Source organism: Vigna umbellata, chromosome 2, assembly GCF_029865625.1.
Source record: "Vigna umbellata cultivar VRB3 chromosome 2, Vumbellata_1.0, whole genome shotgun sequence".
Lineage (NCBI taxonomy): Eukaryota > Viridiplantae > Streptophyta > Magnoliopsida > Fabales > Fabaceae > Vigna > Vigna umbellata.
This window is the reverse complement of record NC_142166.1, coordinates 4004785-4025902: the sequence shown is the minus strand read 5'-3', so window position 1 is coordinate 4025902 and position 21118 is coordinate 4004785. Positions and strand designations below refer to the sequence as shown.

At 31.8% G+C, this 21118-nt stretch overlaps 4 protein-coding genes across 6 annotated transcripts; all 4 read left to right on the top strand.

Moving 5' to 3' along the window:
• The first annotated feature begins 3422 nt into the window (after positions 1 to 3422).
• GCD1 (ribosomal protein L20) lies at positions 3423 to 7523 on the top strand. The gene is made up of 3 exons (XM_047314631.2): positions 3423 to 4066; positions 4148 to 4337; positions 7091 to 7523. Exons 1-3 carry the CDS (start codon positions 3477 to 3479, stop codon positions 7307 to 7309), a joined length of 999 nt encoding a protein of 332 aa, XP_047170587.1. The 5' UTR covers positions 3423 to 3476; the 3' UTR covers positions 7310 to 7523.
• Positions 7524 to 8673: 1150 nt separating this feature from the next.
• On the top strand, positions 8674 to 11497 carry LOC124838891 (uncharacterized). 3 transcript variants are annotated; one of them, XM_047314605.2, is made up of 3 exons: positions 8674 to 8877; positions 10191 to 10258; positions 10355 to 11497. In XM_047314605.2, exons 1-3 carry the CDS (start codon positions 8778 to 8780, stop codon positions 11306 to 11308), a joined length of 1122 nt encoding a protein of 373 aa, XP_047170561.1. In that variant the 5' UTR covers positions 8674 to 8777; the 3' UTR covers positions 11309 to 11497. The 3 variants fall into 3 exon arrangements, with proteins under 3 accessions (XP_047170561.1, XP_087962617.1, XP_087962618.1); XM_088106491.1 differs by having other exon boundaries at positions 8751 to 8877; positions 10149 to 10258; XM_088106492.1 differs by lacking the exon at positions 8674 to 8877 and adding an exon at positions 8887 to 9138.
• A 1350-nt stretch (positions 11498 to 12847) lies between these two features.
• PDE320 (pigment defective 320) lies at positions 12848 to 16583 on the top strand. Its single transcript, XM_047314649.2, has 5 exons — positions 12848 to 13416; positions 13912 to 14158; positions 14345 to 14711; positions 15027 to 15355; positions 16086 to 16583. The coding sequence occupies exons 1-5, from the start codon at positions 13157 to 13159 to the stop codon at positions 16281 to 16283; spliced, it is 1401 nt and encodes a 466-aa protein (XP_047170605.1). The 5' UTR covers positions 12848 to 13156; the 3' UTR covers positions 16284 to 16583.
• A 484-nt stretch (positions 16584 to 17067) lies between these two features.
• On the top strand, positions 17068 to 19791 carry LOC124838923 (S-adenosyl-L-methionine-dependent methyltransferases superfamily protein). Its single transcript, XM_047314651.2, has 10 exons — positions 17068 to 17182; positions 17321 to 17495; positions 17651 to 17767; positions 18002 to 18070; positions 18175 to 18194; positions 18276 to 18328; positions 18436 to 18466; positions 18938 to 19016; positions 19324 to 19463; positions 19589 to 19791. Exons 1-10 carry the CDS (start codon positions 17159 to 17161, stop codon positions 19619 to 19621), a joined length of 741 nt encoding a protein of 246 aa, XP_047170607.1. The 5' UTR covers positions 17068 to 17158; the 3' UTR covers positions 19622 to 19791.
• The last annotated feature ends 1327 nt before the right edge of the window (positions 19792 to 21118 follow it).

Here is a 21118-nt window from a genome sequence, read left to right as displayed (position 1 = left end):
TGTTAATAATCTTACGCACTCACTTTTTATGATTAAGACTCAAGCTACATTTCATTCATTCTAACACTTATATGGTTAAAGTAACAATCTATTATACTATCTTTTTGTTAAGAAAACCAATATTTAAATGTACTAATCAACCACAGTACAAAAAAATCGCGTATAATGTCGAATATTTTGGCCTTTTAACGTCGAATTCGCAAACCACGTCATATTAAGAGACTTTAAATTGACGTCGAATGTCGAATTTTGTCAATATACGACGTTAACTTAACATCCAATTTTGTTAATATACGACGTTAATCACTTTTTTTTTTGTTTATAACAAATTTCAGTTTTTGGTATTTGATAAAGCAACAACTATAAAGGTAGTATCAAGAACAAACAACAATAACAAATAACAAACAAATTCAATCAAACAATAACAACAACAAACAAGTTCAACCAAACAATAACAAACAAGTTCAACAAATAAGTTCTTGAAAACGAAAACGAAAACTAATCTTCAAAAGGAAGGTTCGTTGGAATAAAGTGTCGTCACCGGTGACAAAGAAAGCAGAATGGGCCTATGAAGGACAAAAACACGAAAATTATCGGTCAAAACAAACGAAAATCATATATAAAATGCATTTGTATCAAATGAAAGAAAGATTACATTTGATAATAGTAAAACTTCGTTCGAGAAAAGTTTGAGAAGAGAAGAGGGTCTCGCGCGCTAAGTTAAAGTGAATAAATTTTATCTCCCGCTCAAATTTTTATTGAACTCACTAACCTTTTGACGTCTAACGCTGGGGCATTTGCCGTTTTATATCATTTTACGTCGAATTACAATTCTAAACGACATCTAATAATTGCATTTATTTACAAAAATGCCACCGATCATTTTTAACGTTGGCTATTCAATGGTTGGAGGTTAAACGCGTGACGTTATACGCTATTTTTATACTAGTGAACTTAACATTAATTAATTCAATTGAGTTTATCATTTGTTGTGTATACAAATGAAAAATCTATTAACACTTTTCTTGTCCACCATACATACATACATATATATACATACATAGATATATATACATACATAGATATATATACATACATACATATATATACATACATACATATATATACATACATACATATATATACATACATACATATATATACATACATACATATATATACATACATACATATATATACATACATACATATATATACATACATACATATATATACATACATACATATATATACATACATACATATATATACATACATACATATATATACATACATACATATATATACATACATACATATATATACATACATACATATATATACATACATACATATATATACATACATACATATATATACATACATACATATATATACATACATACATATATATACATACATACATATATATACATACATACATATATATACATACATACATATATATACATACATACATATATATACATACATACATATATACATACATATATATATATACATACATATATATATATATACATACATATATATATATATACATACATATATATATATACATACATATATATACATACATATATATATATATATATATACATACATATATATATACATACATATATATATACATACATATATATATATATATACATACATATATATATATATACATACATATATATATATATATATACATACATATATATATATATACATATATATATATGTATAAGATAAGTATTTTACCACACCACACATGTTTTAACATGTATACGTGTGAGGATTTATTATTTCACTTACAAAGAGATTATCAAAATTAAACAAGTTGATATGAATTCTAATTAAAGTTTAAGACTAATTATTAATAGACGTTTTAAGACAATCTTAAAAAAAATAAAAATAAAAAAATAGATGAAAATAGACTTTGATTAAATAAATTAAAAAGACACACTTAACTTCACATAACATCATAGTTAAATATGAAATTATAAGAGACTCAACCAAGAAGGATTAGTCTTCCATGTGAAAGACCACCCATGAGATAAAAGGAAGTAGTGGTGGATGGATGAAGTGATCAATTGATTGGATCAAATGAGATAATTTAGAAACTCGTTGATGCTCAATTTATGATCTTTTAAACTCTTAAATTTATTTCTTAAAATCTCAAAGGACATTTTGTGTAGATGAGAGAATGCATGAGATAAAGTTGGTTTTGTTGCAAATATTGTGTAGAGATTTAAATGTTTAAAGATATAATTAAGTATGTAGAATACAATATTATCTCTAATGTTATCTCAAATCAAAATATTCTTTGAATCTCGCATGCACAGAAATAAAACTTAAAAATAACTTTATCTTTTAGAAAAATCTAGCTCATAAATTGGTCTAAATAAACTTATAACATGTCAAACAATGTGGTAGACGAGGTCCTCCAGATGATATAAGTATCACATGAGTCATTATATGATAAGAGCATCAAATGAGTCATTCAAAAGTGTTGGCAATAACTAAGCTTGTTGTGTAAATTGAGTAATGTATTGACCAAATGAATAACTTCATCAAACGAGTGCATTACATAACTTCATTAGACGATTCAAGTATAAGACAATATTAGTATCAAATGATAGTGGCAAAGAACAAATTAGATACGTCTAACACTGTTTTCTTATCTTGAATCATATATTTTTTTAGTCTTCCAACTCATTTAAGATTAAGCTTAAGGTCCCAACTTCTCTTTGTCACTAAGAACTCTCTAAATTGGTTAAGATTACCATTAAACTATTTATTTATTATGTCATCTATAGATGATTTATGAGGTTAATTTCACTTCAACTACACAAAATACATGTTAGAATATTCAAGGACAATGCAATTATATAATATCATTATAACTCAACACATGGATGATTTATCAAGTCATATAAACAAATTTCATAGATTAAGTTCTCTAATTAGTCTCCTCTAGCTAGAGTGTTTAATGTCTACCATATGTCTAAAACAACTTTTGTCTAACAAGGCTTAAAAAGTTAATTTCATATTTTTTTCTTTCAAAGCTCATTTTATTCTTTTTTGAGAAATTATAGTTAAAACACTATATTTAAACATAATTATTCTATTATAAAGCTAATATTAAATGACTTTTGAGTGCATAAAATATTCACATCAAAATCTAAAAATTAATCTAAAATGTTACTTTAATGTGTCACAAAGGTCATCAAAATATTTTGTTCACGTCAATATAGTTAAATGATTTTGTATAAATATTGTAACAAAATTTTTATTTATACAAAACTAAGGTATAAATGATTTTTACTTCTCATTAATTTTAAATACATAAAAAATTAAAACGAAATTAGTGATTTTCTCTAACATAACCAAAACTAATTAATAAAATTTCAATCAAGCTTCCTCACTTCCCCACTTTGCTCACTAGCCGCCGCTGCACGCTCACAATGCAAGCCCTTCACCGTTTTGCATTCGCCACGCGCCGCGTCGCCGCGTCGCCGAGTCACGACAGTCTTCTTCCCCTAGCATCTTCTAGAATCATCTCTTTCTCGACCGATTCGCGCGACGGAGGAGGAGGCGCCTTCGATGCGGAATGGCATACCACCACGTCGTGGTCGACGGGGCTCGCCGGTGACCACTTCAACGGTAAACCCTCGGAGTCCACGTCGAAGGTTCTGTCGGAGCTGCAGGACACGGAGGATAGGGTGCGCGAACTGGAGGCGTCGAACCGCCGAGGGAAGGCGTTCGTGGACAGCTGGGGGAGACGCTTGAGGGAGACTAGCATGCTGATGAAGCAGATTCAGGAGCCCGGCGCGCGAGGCTCGTATCTCAAGGACTCCGAGAAGGCGGAGATGTACCGGTTGCACAAGGAGAACCCCGAGGTCTACACTGTGGAGAAACTCGCTAAGGATTACAGGATCATGCGGCAGAGGGTTCACGCCATTCTGTGGCTAAAGGAGATCGAGGAAGAGGAGGAGAAGAAACTCGGTCACCCTCTCGATGATTCCATCGAGCTCTTGCTCGATAGTTACCCCGAGTCGGTGTTTCAATTTCGTAGGGTTTAGGGTTTAAGATCTGTGTGGTGTTAGGAATTTTGATTTTTTTTTTCGTCTTGCAGGTTTTTTAATTCGCATGATAGGGAGTTTCATGTTGCGTCTCTTCCGTATAAGCCGGACTTCAAGGTTATGCCGGAGGGGTGGGATGGCATTACCAAAGATGTTGATGAAGTGCACTACGAGATTTCCAAGAAGGAGGATGAGATGCTGTATCGAGAATTTGTCGAGAAGATGAATTTCAACAAAAAGAAAGTAAGTTCTATTGGCCGTTGATCTATATTGCGATGTCTTTGGGTGTCGATGATCGATGATGTGAATTGAAGTGTCGATGTTGTGTACATTGTTTGTTATTGTTGTGGATTATTAGAAGTGTTTCATATCCTCGTCCTAGAAATGAAATGCCGTATGGGCAGTGTTTGGAGGAGCAGATCCCAAATTCTCACCAAGAGTTTTTCTCTTGTTCTGTCTTTTAAATCAAAACTAGTTATCCGATTGTTGTTTACGGAGGAATGAAAATTTTGGTTGTTTTGTGAACAAAGAATAAAAGGCTTTCTGCTTGCAGTTTGGTTAGGCCATTAGCTACCTGTGTATCACATTGCTCGTCTATGTCCATTTTATGCTCTTTAAGGTTCCCTTTTCTCTCGGACGGGCAGCCTTTTTCCCTCTTTCTTTGAACAATATAGCAATAGACTTGATCCTAGATATTTGAATGAAGAAGTAACTAGATGGTGATTCAGAAGTAGATGATATTCCTTTTGTCTTAATTAGGGTCTTGTTTTAATTTATCTTCCTCCCACATCATATGATAGTCCATCAAGTACGGTCAAAGTAGTAAAAAACAAGATTTGGCTGGGAATGTGAAGGGCTCACAAGATCGGAATCATAATCTGGATCGTACATTCTACTTCTACATAAACATAATATGCATACCCATCCAAATAACAAATATTAAAAACATCAGTCACGGTTTTACACTTTAAAAATACGTGATCAAAGCCATAAGAAAGCAAGCATGTCAACCAAGTCATAACTACCAAATGCCAAATTATCAACTACCAAAACCAAGACAGAGAACGCCTAGAAGCCTAAGGCCTAACAGTAAATGTCTAATATAAATCTTTCAAATTTAAACCAAAACTCAAGGGATCTTCCCCCGTCTCCTTTGCCAAGCGCATTAATAAGAAAATCCTCCACTTGTAGAGGTGGCACAGCAAGAACATCATCCTCTTGCTCTCCAATTTTGGTTTCACCTTCATCCATGTTTCCTGCATTCCAGTTTGGCAGTGTGCTTAGCAATCATATATGATTTTAGATTGAGTGTTCCCAACCACACAAAATGCCTTAGGAATTCTGTCCTAGTGAAGTCACAAATGTAGTATCTTGGCAGTCAAAAGCTCTATAGAGCTTTCAACCTAATGGTAGAAGATTATAATTGGTTATGATTCCAGTTCTTTTTTTTACTCATGCCGGTTTTTATTTATTTATTTTTATAAAAAACAGTATGTCCAGTAGAGTGTTGCAGATGCAGGACTGATTTCAAACAGATTTTTATAGTTGATTAGAATCCCTGAAAAAAAAAATCCTTTTTTTAATTGACAATTTTTGTGGCTAACAAGTATGGATGCATTGACGTGATTTGTGCAAAAGAAATGATGGAACTTGAAGAAATCTTAAGAGATAAATTTTGGGCAATACATTATTTATGAATTATTTAGTAATAATATAAGAAAAGAAACATTTTATTCTCTTTTATTAGGTATTGTTTCAGACATATTTTGTGTAAGCACTTGGACTGAGTTTTTCTTTCTGTGGAGGTGGTTGAGGAGTAACGTGTTAGGAATTTCTAAGCCATGGCTGTTGCTTCCCTGGTACTAGTATGAAAGACAATATGTTGTTTTGGGCACATTGACAAATGTACCCTCTCAATTATTAGTTAACTTAACTTTTATAATTTTGCCTTTTTGTATTTGCTTGTTATCTTGACAGTTAATATACACTTTAGTACTGTTAGTGAAAATCATTTCTCACATATCTCTTTTAATGTGTTATTGGCATTTATTGTCTGATAGTTGATGAAATAGTCATATCACAATATTTATATGTATAAAAAATTAAGTAATGGAGCATTTCCATGGTAGGTTACAAGACCCATTGATGTAAGAAGGATGCTTGTAGAAATGACTGATATTTGTCCTTACACTTTCATTAATATTGTTTCTGGAGTGGTGGACTGTATATAGTCTTCCTCTCTGTATCTGTAGCGGAGTTATTTATTTACTTTCTAATTAAATAAATGTGTAGTTTACAAAAAAAAAAATCTAGTTTTAGAGGAGAAAAATTAGTTTTAAACTAGTTCATTAAAAATCCAAAGCCGGTTTTAGGATTTGGTTTAGTTTTGGTTCCTAGGTAATGGAGAGATTGATGAAGGATGTCACCGAATTGAATATAGTGGATTAAGAGGCAAAATGCTTCAGGTGTAATTTGTGAGTACTATGTTCTTTCAATGAAGCTTTATGGTTGCAAATTGTTGGGCCTTGAAATTGTAACAGTAACAAGTAAATAGTTTATCAGAGATTAAAATGCTAAGGATGAATGCACATCTAAGAGAAGATAAAAATTGGATCATAAATATCAGTAGCAGTGTTAAACACACCATTGCTATATAAACACACCATTATAAACACACCATTATAATGCTGGTAGAAGGCCGAAATTCCACCTATATCAACACACCATTGCTACCTATGATATCGCCATAGCGAGCCTCCCATCACAAATATCCTATGGCAGAGATGATGAAATTCTATCTAGCGGAAGATGGTGACTAAAACTGGCAGATGAAGAACTGTAAAAACATCAGGAGAAACTATTATGAACTGAAATTTCTTTTAATGGTCTATGCGTGAGCAGCTCCCGTCATATTCAGCTTAACTTTTCTTGTTGTTCTAGTCAGATTTTTGTTTGTGGATATCATGTAAGATTGTGACTTTGGTGGTTGTATGCAGATGGCTGGAGAGGTCAAATGCCACAAGTATAGTAGACGACGTCCTTCAGATGGGTGGACTTTTACGGTAGAGAAATTGGGATCCAGAGGAAAACGTGGAGGTGGTGGAGGCTGGAAATTTGCAAGCATAGCTGATGGATCAAGCCGACCACTGAATGAGATGGAGAAAATGTATGTGAGGCGAGAGACTCCACGCCGGCGACGCAGGATCCTTCCTTGATTACGTCGAGTTTCTGAATTTTTTGTTAGCTGTTAAAATTAGATTCTGTAACCAATGCATTCACTCGTTTGGGATGTGTGTAGTGTTAATTTGTTGTCTCTTTTCTTTTTTTGGATGAATTGGCTTATATTTTAATAAGCTGAGCCAACGCTGATGCTTATAATGCATTCTCCTAATTTAAATTCATGAAATCAGAATATTTACTTATTTTTTAGCAGGTTTAGTCGATTGAGAAATTAAGATTGAGTAAATTTAATATTTGACGGGAGAGAATAAAATAATGATATTCAAAATTGAGAGATTAAGATTAAAATAAGCATAATAAAAAATTGAGAGATTAAGACCGGTAGAAAGACTGTGTTAAAAGATTTAAAAATAGTCAACAAAATGTTGAGAACTAAAAAATGAATTTTGTAGAAAGATAAAATTTTAAAACAGAAATTGATCTAAAACTAAATATGGTTATCACATCATATTCATAATTCAAAATAAAATTTTATGTACCTAATATTGGCTTTATTTAGAGATTAAAAATTGAAAATTTATTAAATTTTGAGTAGAAATTTACTTAGAAATCGATCTTACTATCCAATTTAATTATATTAATTTATGTTTTAAAGAGTTTTTGTTTTGATTTGATTATACTAGTATCTGTTAACAAGTGAATGACTTATCTATTCATATTAGCTTATTGATAATGAGCCCATAAGTTATGACTTATCTACTAAAAAGTTGATGTGTCATATTTCGTCATAAGTTAAATTCATTATCAACAATTGGCCTGTTGATTTTTGTTAATCTTTGAATAAAATTGATAGACGTATCAAAATAAAATAAAAATGATGTTCTTATAAGAATAATAACAGAAAATTCACTCAGGATTTGTTCTGATTTTATCTTACTAAAGGGAAATTCATATGATAAAAATTGTTATCAATAAGATACATAATAATACGTATTAGTTTAAATCATATTAAAATAAAAAGGAAGTTGAGAATCCATCTTGAAAATTGATATAATAAAAGATGGTAATTAATAAGATATATAATAAGTATTAGTTTTAACGAGTAGTGAAAATAAAAACTTAACTTACTCTATTGAAATTTATGCTCATAAGTACACAATTGAATTGATTGCACAAATAATACCTTTGTTTCTTACAATAATAATGAGCATGTAATTCTTTATTCTTTTATTTTGGTAGTACTTTTGTGATAAAAAAAAACTAACATTATTCTATTTTATTGAAGATAAAAAGAAAAGGACAAAGATGGGCCTGGGCCTGCGAGGGAGAAAATATGGAGGTGCAGGAAGAAGCGCCCCAAAATTTATGAGCAGCTAAAGTTTCTTTCTTCAATTCCTTCACTGTTTTCTTCTGAATGAACAAACCCATTGGTTTGGTTGAACACTTAACTGAAGACTTCGTCATCCTAGGACTTCCGAACAACACAGCCGCAAGCCACGCGCGATGGGTGGTGAAGCTCCGGTTACAGTCTTTGCCGACACTAACTTAGGCACTCGCATCGCCTTCAATGCCTCTCCTAACATTACATCTGCATCTCTCAAAAGTAAGTCCACAGCACTTAAAAAGCAAAAAATACTATTATTTTTCTACTACCCTTCAGGTTCTTGGTTTAAATATTTTACCCATTTGAAGATTTTGCCATTGGGCTATGGATTTCACTTGCAAGTTGCAACCTTTTCTGCCATTTATCGCTTTGTTTGATATGAATTGTTGCTGCAATGATGACTTTGAGGAGGAGGTTCTGTCTTATGAGTTGTATATTTCTTCGGCATGTTTTATGATAACAATGCTGGTCTTTAGCAAGGTATAGATATATTTTTTATTTTTATCTCGTTACCTTTCATTTATTGCTTGAAATCTCCCCTTTTGTCTCAATCTCAAGCATGTTAGGGTATCTAATGTGGAGTTTGTTGAAATCAAACTGTCTCAATCTCCATCATGGCCTACCGTTAGTTTCCAATTATGTTTGAGAATAAAAGATTAAACTTAGTGGCGAAAGCTCACCATGTTGAATTTGTGCACTAAATGTATCTTGGAGATTTCCGCCGCTACGTGATGATTGTTATAGGACATATCTGGCATTAATGCAACTCACCAGTGAAACCATGTAATCAATTTCAACATTTTACATAAATGCATATCATATTGAATTGAATTTGTTATGGACTTCAATGTTGAGATCTCAGTCTCGAGGGTCAAGATGCATGTACTACTATCATTCTCTTACACGTATATGATATGCTGATGCACTTGTTTTGAAAATAATAGGATACAATATGATATATGTATATTGAAAAAAGTATAAAAGTTCTTAAAAACATGATAAATGTATGATAGGTATCGTGTGAATCCAAATTAAAATCAAGTGTATTAAGTGTTGTCAAAATAAATAAAAAATTGTTAATTATTGTTATCATTAAAGTGTTATTGTTTTATAGATTGCATACTTCATTCATTTAAAGTATGGGATCCGAATATGTATTTGACATGGATGTGTGACATAAATTGAAGTATTTGTGCATCATTGCTTGTAATTTGTTTTACTCAGACAAGACAGAGTTCATTAGTTTTTGTGTTTTTTCTTATGTGATGATCTTTCCTTTCTTCATAAAAGTGGGGGGTTTCACGGGGCATGTTCAAAATCTAATTTTATGTGAGTTTGAGTCTTCCATTAAATGCTTTGTATCCAATTCTGGTTAGTCTTTTTTTGGATAAATTAAAGTTCTGTAGTACTGTTGATTTTACAAATTGTCATCATTCACAAAAAAAAAAAAAGGCATTGATGAAATTGTGGTTCAACATGGTGTATGTTAGGTTTTGGCATGAAAAATACTTGATGCAATGATTGTTCTGCAGGAGACTTTGAGAAAGCACACCTCAGTTGTTTACCAGATATTGGAGAGATTCAAGTCAATGGATTAATGGTAAGTACTTTACTTTCTGTTTCAGTATCTATGTATACTTTTATGAATTTTGTAACATTAAGCTTGTGCTCAATAAGTTTATTCGTATTCTCCCAGGTGAAGCGAAAATCATTCTTCTACTACCTCCCTGATTCCTTTCCTATAAAGTTTGCTTTCCCTGCGATGCTAGGAACATGGTTTCTTCATGTGGAAGTTAAGCACTTAAAATGCTTGTGTACTCCTTGTTCACCCTGTGATGAAGATGTTCTACAAAAACATAAGGACTTAATGGTCTGCAAAGGTGACAAGACAAGATGTAACAGTGAGGAAAAGAAAATAAAAGGGTTCCAACCCGGAGCATGTTTGGTGGAAGAACATGAAATCACTAATCTTGTTTCAAAGAAGCTGGAGGAAAATGAAATCTCTCATGAAAATCAAGCTCAAAATGCAGCCACTGGAATGTCAGAAAGACATCCCTGCATATTTGGAGACAAACCTACTGGTATGGCTAAGAGTTCAAACGTAATGCCAGAGAATAAATTTGAAAATCTGGTTGAGTTGCATCCTAACTCGATGCAAAGCAGCCACAGTAACATGTCAACACAATTGATATCAGTCACAGGTATAATCAATAAATATTTTACAAGTTTCAATGGCATTGACAATTTTAGCAGCTCTTCAAACTCAGATCTTACCTCTAGAGCTGTGCATAGTGAGATTGAAGTTCATTCAAACGCCAGAGAACGTGGTTGCTTGAAAATACAAAGAGATTCCCTGCCTCATTTCACTCCCAAAACATCTCCACATGTCTTGCATACTCCATTGGTTTCCAAAAAATCAAGAAGCAAAAACAGAAAATTGAAACCTGGTAAACGTCCTTTATCAGGGAGCAAAACTAGAAAATCAAGAATCGGAACTCGTCTTCTTTCAGCTTCACGGAATCTTGGGGTTTCTATCACCAAGCATGATCCTACTATTCCATTCCGAATATTGAAAGATAGCAAACTACTACAGGGAAAATCTCAAATGAAGGGTTCGATATTTTCTATCTCTGGCAGTGATGACGATTGAGTTGTAGACCTTAACATATCTTTAAATATGTAGAATGGTTTTGAATATCATACTTCTGATTTAGCAGTATGATGAGTGAAATTATAGGCAAAATGTTGTAAGTGAAACTTGTTGATCGCAAAAAGAGCAAACAGATGTTGTAACTAGCAGTTTTGATACTATACAGAGTTCTGAAACAGCTTAGATGAATTCATTGCAGACCATCTACCACAAACCAAAGAACATCCAGAAGAATTACATAGAAAATAAGCGTGGTTTAATTTAAGTGTTAATGAATTTCATTTTAAGTTTATAACATAAATTTGATGTGGTTTTACATGTTTTATATTATTTTTTTTTAATAAATTTTTACGTGATAATAAATAATCATTGAATTTTGAGATGACAAAACTTCCTAAAATATGTTGACAAAAATTACATCGAACGATTATTTAACTTTTCTACTTTATTAGATTCCTTTAATATAATATTTCTTTTCCTTTTATCCTTTTTTTTTTCTCTTTTACTTTACACTTTATAAAGTTTACTTGCTTCATACTTCAAATGCTTCAAGCAATCCCTACCTTGCACACTCTTATTAGTTGTTTTGTTTCTGTTTTGTGTCATTTTCCTTTAGTAATTTTGTTTTTTGCTTTATTCTGTGTCATGTTCCTTTATATACATCGTTTTTTCAGTTTATTTTATTTTATCTTATGATTAATTGTTTGAAATACCTATATTTTAATGTTTTATCATTATTAAAATAATATTTTACAAATCAAATTAATTATTATTTATAAACATTTTTTTTCATTTTAAAATATAACTAAAAAGTTTATATTTTTGAACTAATAAAGTTTAACTTTAAAGGAAATTTTAATCTAGAAATAGAAAAACAGAGAAACAATTTTTACTTATTTTGATAAATATTTATTTAGCTTTAACTGAAAAGAATGTTAAGCTAATAATACATTAGGTCAAATAAGCCCTGATACATTTATATCAATACTATTTGTTTTGAAATATTTATCAAAAATAGATATTTTTATTTTATATTTTATTATTTCTCTGGTTTGAATTGTAGTTAATTTCAAAATTATATATTAGTTTAAAATGTATGTTCATTTAATATGTTTAGAAAAATTTATTCAAAAGTCTTATTTAAAAGAAGAAGAAAATGAAATAAGATAGGAGGTAGAAGCTGTGTGGTGGAAATGATCAAAGTAGTATAACATATTTCGATTATATTTAAAATTTAAAAGAAAACTACAACTGATGATTTATTAAAATTGAATGATCAAGATTTTATAATTTACTTTCACATATTTAAAAGAAACTATTTTATATTCTTTTCTAAACTAGTTTATTTTGACCTCCCAAAAAATATATTTTTTAAATGGTTTTTGTCCTTAAATTAATTTTTAGACTTGTTTACTTTTAGTTTGTTGGCAATAAAGAATCTACATATTTATATAATTTATTTTCAAATTTTTAATATTAAATATGCTTAATAGGATAAAAAAGAAACTTTGGGTTACTCACCCCGTCCATTGATTCTTTGGGAAACCTATGTAGTAAAAAAACTTGACTAGTGACAAGTCCTGAGGAGAACTAGATTAATAGTATTTTCTCTTCCGTTAGAAGCTCTCTTCTTCAGTAGTTAGTTTGAGTAGAAATGCCCATTTTCCATTATTTTGGTTTAAACTTGAAAGTATTGATAACTTGATGAGTGTGGTTGGATTGGGTGGCTGAGTTTGGCAAAGTGAGTGTGACAGAAGTTAGTGGATGAGTGAGTGAAGAAGAAGAAGAAGAAGAAGAAGAAGAAGAATAGCCGTTGATTGATTGGTTGATTCAATTCATTGGACTGTGATGAAGAAACTCAGATGGGTAATGGATGGAGGAGGGTTTTGGGATTTGGACATTTCAACTCCTCAAACCCTTGATGGCTTGGCCCGTGCCGTCCCAGGGGACCCTCTTCCCTTGGGTCTCTCACGAGGCACAAGGCTTTCCAGACCCAGACAACTCGAGTTCATGCACCGTTTCATGAATGCCCCTCTCATTCCCTCCTACTCCAAACCTCATGGCCTCTCCCTCCACCGTCTTATCTCCCTCCCCTTTTCTGATGATTGGTATGCTAACTCAATTCTCCACTAAAGTTTCAATCTTTTTCTGCATTTTGCCCCTTTTCGTTTCTGGGAGTGTTGGATTTTTTTTTGTGTGTTTAATGTAGTCCACTCAGGTTGCATCTTAGATTAGATGGTATTGCTGTTATAAAAATGATTAATTCAGTGATTGTTTTCATTAGTTTAACAATTAGTTGTGTTAATGATTGCTTGTGTGAAGTGTAGACTGTATTCAGTGATTGTTTTCATTAGTTTAACAATTAGTTGTGTTAATGATTGCTTGTGTGAAGTGTAGACTGTATGGTTTTTAATATTGTGAAAAAGATATTGGAGGAAGGAATCTATTAGTATATAATATCTCTGAAGATTTGGTCTTTATTGGGGACCTGTGATCCATGTATCTCATTTTACCTTGTGGGACATGGCTTTGTTCTTGTTGTTGTAAGTGAGCTGTGTGTGTGTGTGTGTGTGTAACTGATACTCAGTGTGAGAGTTTTGCAGGGTTTTATTTTTACTGGGTCAGTTCAATTTGCAGAGGTTTGTTTCCTCTGTTAAGAGCAGTGAGGAGAAGCCAAAGGGGGTTTCCTCTTGGTTAAAAACCTTTGGGAGACATTTGCAGCAGAAGTCCTTGTATGCCTTGGGTTTCTCTTCAGAGTTTCAGTTGGGGGAAAATGATACATTGTTTTTTGGCTTAGATGCTTATGATGATGCCGAAAAGCCTCGTGGGAAATTCGTCTTGCACCATAAGGTTAGCATTTGAATGTCTCCCCTTGCGCATCCCAAAGATATATTTTGTTATTCTCAGTTGATCATAATATTGATCCGGTTTACATCAACGATCTACTTTCTTTTTTCCTACAGTAACTTTCTTACATGAAATTGAACTAGATTTTGGTCTTTTTACTCACAAAATTTTATTGGTGTGTGGTTGTAGTTTCCAGATCATGATCTAACAGTGGAGGCAGTTTCTCCTGGTCTTTTTGTTGATAATAACACCGGTAATTACTGGGATGTTCCATTTTCAACTGCAGTTGATCTTGCTTCTGTGACAACCAGTGACTCTTCCACCGCTTATCATTTGTCGGCACACTACACTTCTGGGTCACCCAAGCAGTTTCAAAATACTCATAACCATAATAATAGAGTACCACCTTCTCTACTTCCTGGCTTGGCCTTCAAAAGTGCCGTTTCTTACAGGAAAAAAGTTGATATTTGGAGAAGTGAAGCTCCGAAGTTGAAATTGGTGCAACCGTATGACGTGTTTCTTTCAAATCCTCACGTGTCTGCCTCAGGGATTATTGGTAAATTTTCTTCTTGTTTGTAACGTTTTTTGCTGACACATTTTCTTAGCGAAGAAGTGAGGAAACTGTTAGACATTTTCTTAACATTTCACATGCATGTTTATTGTTCTAAATGAAAGGATTTGAGAGCCTCTGGGATGTATGTATTACTTAAGATAGTGTACAAAGAGGGTAACCCGTGTAACAAATTATCAAATACATTGGTAATGATCACATCACAAAGATCTTTTATCTGGAGCATTGCCCTGTTGTTTCTTGAAGCTGTGGATGGTTTTAGAGTATGCTTATTGTTTCCTTGAATTCTTTAATGGGAAGGTGCTGCTTCAACTGCCGCATTTGGGGATAATTCAGCAAGAGCACAAATAGAAGATGGTAGTCCAGGATATATTCTCCAGGTTTCTGGAGTAAAGTCTTCCTTTGTAGCAGATATGTTTGCATCCGTTTCATTCACGGCTCAACATGGAAACTTCCAGAGGCCTTTTCTAGATCTTACCCGATTTCAGGCCCGGCTGGATTTCCCTTCTGGTTTCAAATTTCTTTCAGCTGCAACTGGTCTAACTCAAGATCTTCTCAATTCTCAAAAGCCCAGCTTGGAAGCTGTTCAGGCGATTTTACCCAATGCTACATTATCACTTCAGCAGCAGGTACCTCTCAATCAATTATTTCACAAATTTGCATGATTTCAGTGTTTTAAAACTTCTTCTGATTAGTAAGCTTTATCTCAAAGGACATTTTGGCACTGTTGGAATAAATTTTTCTGTAAACGCTTGTAAGAGAAGAAAGTAAAAAGAGGTAAAATGGATTGAACTTCTTGCATAAGCTAAAGTCAACTATTTACCTCATGTTTTGATGATGTTAAATGAAAAAACATTTATAGAAGTTCAATTGCTTAAGTTGATTTAACTTATGGGAGAAGTTTAACTTTAATTCATCTTGGCTTCTTATTTTCTCCTCCCATAAATGCTTATGAAAAAATCTATCCAATCCGGGCCTTTGCTAATTAGTTGCTACAGAAAAAACTTGTTCTTCTTTATTGGTTTCCTATTGTTTGTCCATAAGTAGATGCATGCTATCATTATTAATTAATAAATAAAAAATCAAAATTTCAATTTCACTATCCTGCCTCTGACGGTCGTTCTTCTTTATTGGTTTCCTATTGTTTGTCCATAAGTAGATGCATGATATCATTATTAATTAATAAATAAAAAATCATAATTTCAATTTCACTATCCTGCCTCTGACGGTCTCCACCTCATTGATTCTATCTATTCTTTTTCCAATCTCATGTTTCTAATCTTGCACTGCAAATTTTTCAAGCATTTGGTCCAAAATGCTGCTGTAATGTTAACCAAAACACTTCATTATATCTTGCAGATTGTTGGTCCTGTCAGTTTTAGAGTTGATTCTGGAATTAAAGTTGATCTGAAGAACCCTGATTGGCCTATTCATGCACAGGAACCTGTATTTGCTTTGGAATATGCATTGCAAGTGCTTGGTTCAGCAAAAGCAGTTGCATGGTATTGCCCCAAACGCCAAGAGTTTATGGCAGAACTTTGTTTCTTTGAAACATAAACAACAGCTCAATAGGCCTATAGAAATATCTATTCCTTAGATTGCGAAAGCTAGTTTTCATTCTAATATATAGCTAGCAATAGGTTTGTGTTTTACTACCTCTATTGGAATTGTAGTTATGGAAGAAGAGAACTATCAAATTTCATTGAATTCCGGGATTATCAATGCAAACGTTTTGCACCACAAATTCTTTGCAAATCTTGTGAAACTCTTCTTTTTTTCTGCTTTTACCGGACATGGAATTCAGCTAAGAATGATGTCAACATGAGCATAATTATTGAAAGCTTTCGATTTCCTTTATAGTGTGCAATCAAGATGAAACTGTTTGTATTTCAATGTGTCACTGAAGTTGACATAAAAGCTGACATCCAACATATACCAAAAACCACCATAAACTAACAAGTGAACCTTTAACTACTTTGTGACGTCGCCTTAGCGTTCAACAAACCAAAACACATAAGTCTTCAACTAGACGTGAGAAAGAAGCATTGGTCGTCTTAATCTGTGTGTGGCCATAGGGCACATTAATCAGACACATGGTGTGCATTAGTGTCACGTAACGTGTATCACATCAAATGATCAAACAAACATTTGGTTACTTGTTATTGGCAATCGCTTCGTGATTATCGGTGAGACAGGGACACATTTTAATTAAATGAGCTAAATATTAATTTAAAGAAAAAAAAACTATTGGAAAGAGATTTATGTTTTAATTTCCAAAAATAAAAAATAAAATGACTTTAAACGAAAACATAAATAAAATATATTTTATTTACTAGAGTATGATGATGATGAAAATAATGGAAGAAGTATATTTATTAAGAAAGAAAAATTGAAACCGCATTTGGGTGATGCAGTGAGAAAGGAGGGAGCACATGGTTGAATGCCACGTTAAAGAAGTAGATGTTACTTTCTTTCGATCACTTCTCTCATCTTCTTTCCATTTCAAGATTTGGAACAAAACAAAGTTTGTGACTGCAACATCTTCCTCAATAAGGCATTGAATTGGACTCACACCATTCAATTTCCATACGCAGAGAGTTATGACGTCAAGTACCCAAGCCTACGGTGAGCCATGGTACTGGGACAACCGCTACACCAACGAACCTGGTCCCTTCGATTGGTATCAAAAGTACATCACTTTGGCTCCCATCATCAGCCTCTATGTCCCTCCTACACAACGCATCCTCATCGTTGGTTGTGGCAACTCAGGCACCTTTTCTTCTCCTACCCTTCTTCTTCTTTTCTCTTTTTTTTTTCGTCTTTTATTCAGATCTCATTATGGGTACATGCCTCTTTCTTTGGATTCTAGAAAAATTACATTTTTATGTTCTTTGGGTTTTTATTTTTTGTTGTGGTGTTTTCAGCCTTCAGCGAAGGCATGGTGGTTGATGGCGGTTACACAGATGTTGTCAACATTGATATATCTTCGGTGGTTATTGAAGCTATGAAAAGCAAATACCAAGATTTCCCCCAATTGAAATGTATCCTTTCTGCTTTGTGATTTGTCTGTGTCAACTTTACATGTTATGTAATCGTAGAAGAGTTTAATTGTGCATTGCTGTGTCTGTCTATGAATCATTTTTTACATTATCTATCAATGTTGAGTTAGTTATTGAAAATGTCAACAACAAATTCGTTATAAAGTATTAAACTTCATAGATTTTAACAAAGAAGTTAATAATGTTGAGTCTGATGTATCCTTAATAATTGGGCAGATGTGAAAATGGATGTGAGAAACATGAGTGATTTTGAATCAGAGTCTTTTGATGCTGCTATTGACAAAGGTGTGCTCACTGTTTAATTTTAGTTTTTTTTTTATCTGTTTTTGTTATAAAAAGTTCATATTTGACAATGAATTGTGCTGATACCGTTTGCTTTTGCTTTTCAGGGACTCTTGACTCTATCTTGGTGAGTGTAGTGATGGTTCATCGAAATGCAAGTATGTTTGACAAGTCTTATAGTTTGGTCTTTACATATTTTTGTTTGTAGTGTGGAAATAATTCAAGACAAAATGCTACAAAAATGCTTGAGGAGATCTGGAGGTATAATAAAACCATGAACAAAAGTCTACAATTGATCTGTTTTATTTTGAATTTTTTTTATTCTTGATCTGTTCACCATTATTGAAGCAGTTGATGACACACTATAGGGTCCTCAAGGATAAAGGAGTTTATGTTCTGGTAATAGCATCTCTTTATTTATGTCGATTAAATATGTTTATAGTGGTTAAATATCTTTGTAGATCCTCAGCTTGGACAAGAAATTAAAATTCATATTTGTTCTAAACTTTGATACATTTTAGTTTTTTATGAACAAATGGATATAGTCCTCTGCTCGAGGACAAAAATATAAATAACGTTTTAGGTTGACATTTGAGTTAAAACATGTCAACTCAGAAGTCACTCTGAAATGTATTTCGACACGTCATAAAAATGTGATGTAGTTAAATTAAGAGGATTATATCTATTAATTTTTAAAGTTTAATGACCAAACTGTAACAAAATTTGGGATGACAAATTTTAATTTTCTGTCGAAGTAAAGGAGCTAAAAATGTATTTAACTCTGTTTAAGCATCAGTGTTTACTCTCCAATGAATAGAATGTGCCTTTGCATCTCACCTGGGTAGGCTTCAATGGTTGTAAAATCTGCAGGTGACATATGGAGCTCCGCTATATCGCCTACGTTTGCTACGAGAATCATGCTCATGGACAATAAAACTCCATGTCATAGGTTGGCTTCAATCTTACTGTCATTGTCATTTTGTATTCCAAGTTACATACTTTCTGTTCTATATCTCTCTCAGATGCTTATCTACATACCTCTAAATTTGCCTTTCTGTCATTTAATTTTGTAAGCCAGAAGTCCCAGATAACACAAAAGTTAGAATAGACAAGTTTCTAAATAAGCAATAGTATAAAAAAAAAGAATTAGGGAGTTATGCAGCAAGTTAAAATCAGTTTGTATCAAGTATATTATGTATTAAAAATTTGATTGTAAAGTAAGCCCTAGTCTATAACCAGTGTCATGGTACATGCAGAGAAACTTGCCTCAGAAGAGAAATCTGATCAACCAGTTTGGGAGCTTACAAAACCTGTTCCCCTCAATGATGATGGAACCTCTGTGGAGGAAGCTCTAGGAAGGAATCCTGATGTCCATTACATATACATCTGCACTAAGGTAATCAATATTTTATGATATATCCTTGCTCAAATACATGTCACATGTAATTCATACTTCTGACTCAAGTTGAATGCATCCTTGCCCATTTGGACTAACCATTTTTGTTATAATGCTTCTTTCAGGAAATTTCTGCTAACTCAAACACAAAGCCATGATTAGGTTTTTTAGAGGAGGAGGCATACACTTCCACTCTCTAAAAATTTATGTTGCTACTTTTTTACTGTAGTTGATCTTAGAGCTTGTAATGTTTCTTTCAGATATTTTGATTTCTCAGAATGTGATATCAAGACAGTCATTTGTTTAATTCCAAATTTGATTGATTCCATGACACTTTTCTTAATCATTGATAGGATTGATAGGATAGTGTTAAAATGTATTCTTCTAAATTCTCTTACAGTTTACAGTTCTCATTGTTGTATTATATTTTAAGCTTCTCACCATTATGGCTTTTTCTTATGATTGTGATTTTTTAGTTTTAAGAATCCTGGTGACTTTTACATATATAAACAAATTAGAGAATAAAAAAATTATTAATTTGAAAGTAAAAAATAAATAAGAAAATATAAACACATATGCATGAAAAGAAAAGAAACATGTATTTAAAGATATTTTCAATTCATTGTAGAATCTTTATATGCACTTTTATCAATAATTTATCTTCTGAGTTAATTTTGTATGAACCTCTTAATTTGATGCACTTCAAACCTCAAATTTAAAATCTCTTATCCTTTTAAGATAACTTTTTTAGCTGATTGGAAAATTTATGTAACATGTCCATAAATATACAAGTTTTTGCTAATGTGTAAAGTTACTTTTCTAGTAATAATTTTTTTCCTAGATGATTTTCTTTAACCATCTGCGAATTTATTAATTAGCATATATATTTGAATAAATATATAAGAACTATTTTTAATAGAAGTTGTTTATTTGGTATTGAGTTAATGTTAAAATATAATTTAAAATAGTAAAATATAATAATCATTTGTAATTAAAAAAAATTCTTTAAACAAATATATTATTTTAATAGCATTTACAGGATGTTTTATGTATTAGGAAAAACACTTTTGTAATGTCATACTCAAACAAATTAATACTCACTTTTTATATAATTGTAACCAAATACTAAATTTAGTTTGCTTTTATAAAGTCACCACATAGAATCTCTAATTTTTTAAATTTTAACATTTTTTGTAAATTTCTTAAATAAATATTTTGAAATATTATTTCCAAAATAAATTTATTAAAAAATCATTTTACTAAATGGATCTATTTGATTTTTTTTCTAAAATGAAGAGGAGAAAATAAGAAAAAACAATTAAAAATTAAAATTAAAATTATGGAAGGTAATTTAAAATAATTACTTGAAAATATTAAATTTTAATTTTAATTAGAAAATGAATAGAATAAAATTAATTTATTATTTTATTAATGTAACTTTTAATTATTATTAACAACAGAAATGATGTTAATGTTATAAAATTATAAATTTATCTTATATTTTTCATTATTTTTTTCTACGTACCATTATAAAATAAATTTTATTTTAAATTATATTATAAAATTAATATTTTATAAAATTTTCCTAAATAATATATTTTTTAAATAATATAATATAACAAAATTAAATTTTAATTGATTTTTCTATGTTCGAT

Coding starts and splice junctions, on each gene's coding strand:
- GCD1 (XM_047314631.2), top strand. CDS start 3,477: ATGCAAGCCCTTCACCGTTTTGCATTCGCCACGCGCCGCGTCGCCGCG. Junction 4,067..4,147: donor TTGCTCGATAGTTACCCCGA/GTCGGTGTTTCA, acceptor TTCGTCTTGCAG/GTTTTTTAATTCGCATGATA. Junction 4,338..7,090: donor TGAATTTCAACAAAAAGAAA/GTAAGTTCTATT, acceptor GGTTGTATGCAG/ATGGCTGGAGAGGTCAAATG.
- LOC124838891 (XM_047314605.2), top strand. CDS start 8,778: ATGGGTGGTGAAGCTCCGGTTACAGTCTTTGCCGACACTAACTTAGGC. Junction 8,878..10,190: donor TACATCTGCATCTCTCAAAA/GTAAGTCCACAG, acceptor ATTGTTCTGCAG/GAGACTTTGAGAAAGCACAC. Junction 10,259..10,354: donor TTCAAGTCAATGGATTAATG/GTAAGTACTTTA, acceptor GTATTCTCCCAG/GTGAAGCGAAAATCATTCTT.
- PDE320 (XM_047314649.2), top strand. CDS start 13,157: ATGAAGAAACTCAGATGGGTAATGGATGGAGGAGGGTTTTGGGATTTG. Junction 13,417..13,911: donor CTCCCCTTTTCTGATGATTG/GTATGCTAACTC, acceptor AGAGTTTTGCAG/GGTTTTATTTTTACTGGGTC. Junction 14,712..15,026: donor GTCTGCCTCAGGGATTATTG/GTAAATTTTCTT, acceptor TTTAATGGGAAG/GTGCTGCTTCAACTGCCGCA.
- LOC124838923 (XM_047314651.2), top strand. CDS start 17,159: ATGGTTGAATGCCACGTTAAAGAA. Junction 17,496..17,650: donor CGTTGGTTGTGGCAACTCAG/GCACCTTTTCTT, acceptor TGGTGTTTTCAG/CCTTCAGCGAAGGCATGGTG. Junction 17,768..18,001: donor AGATTTCCCCCAATTGAAAT/GTATCCTTTCTG, acceptor ATAATTGGGCAG/ATGTGAAAATGGATGTGAGA.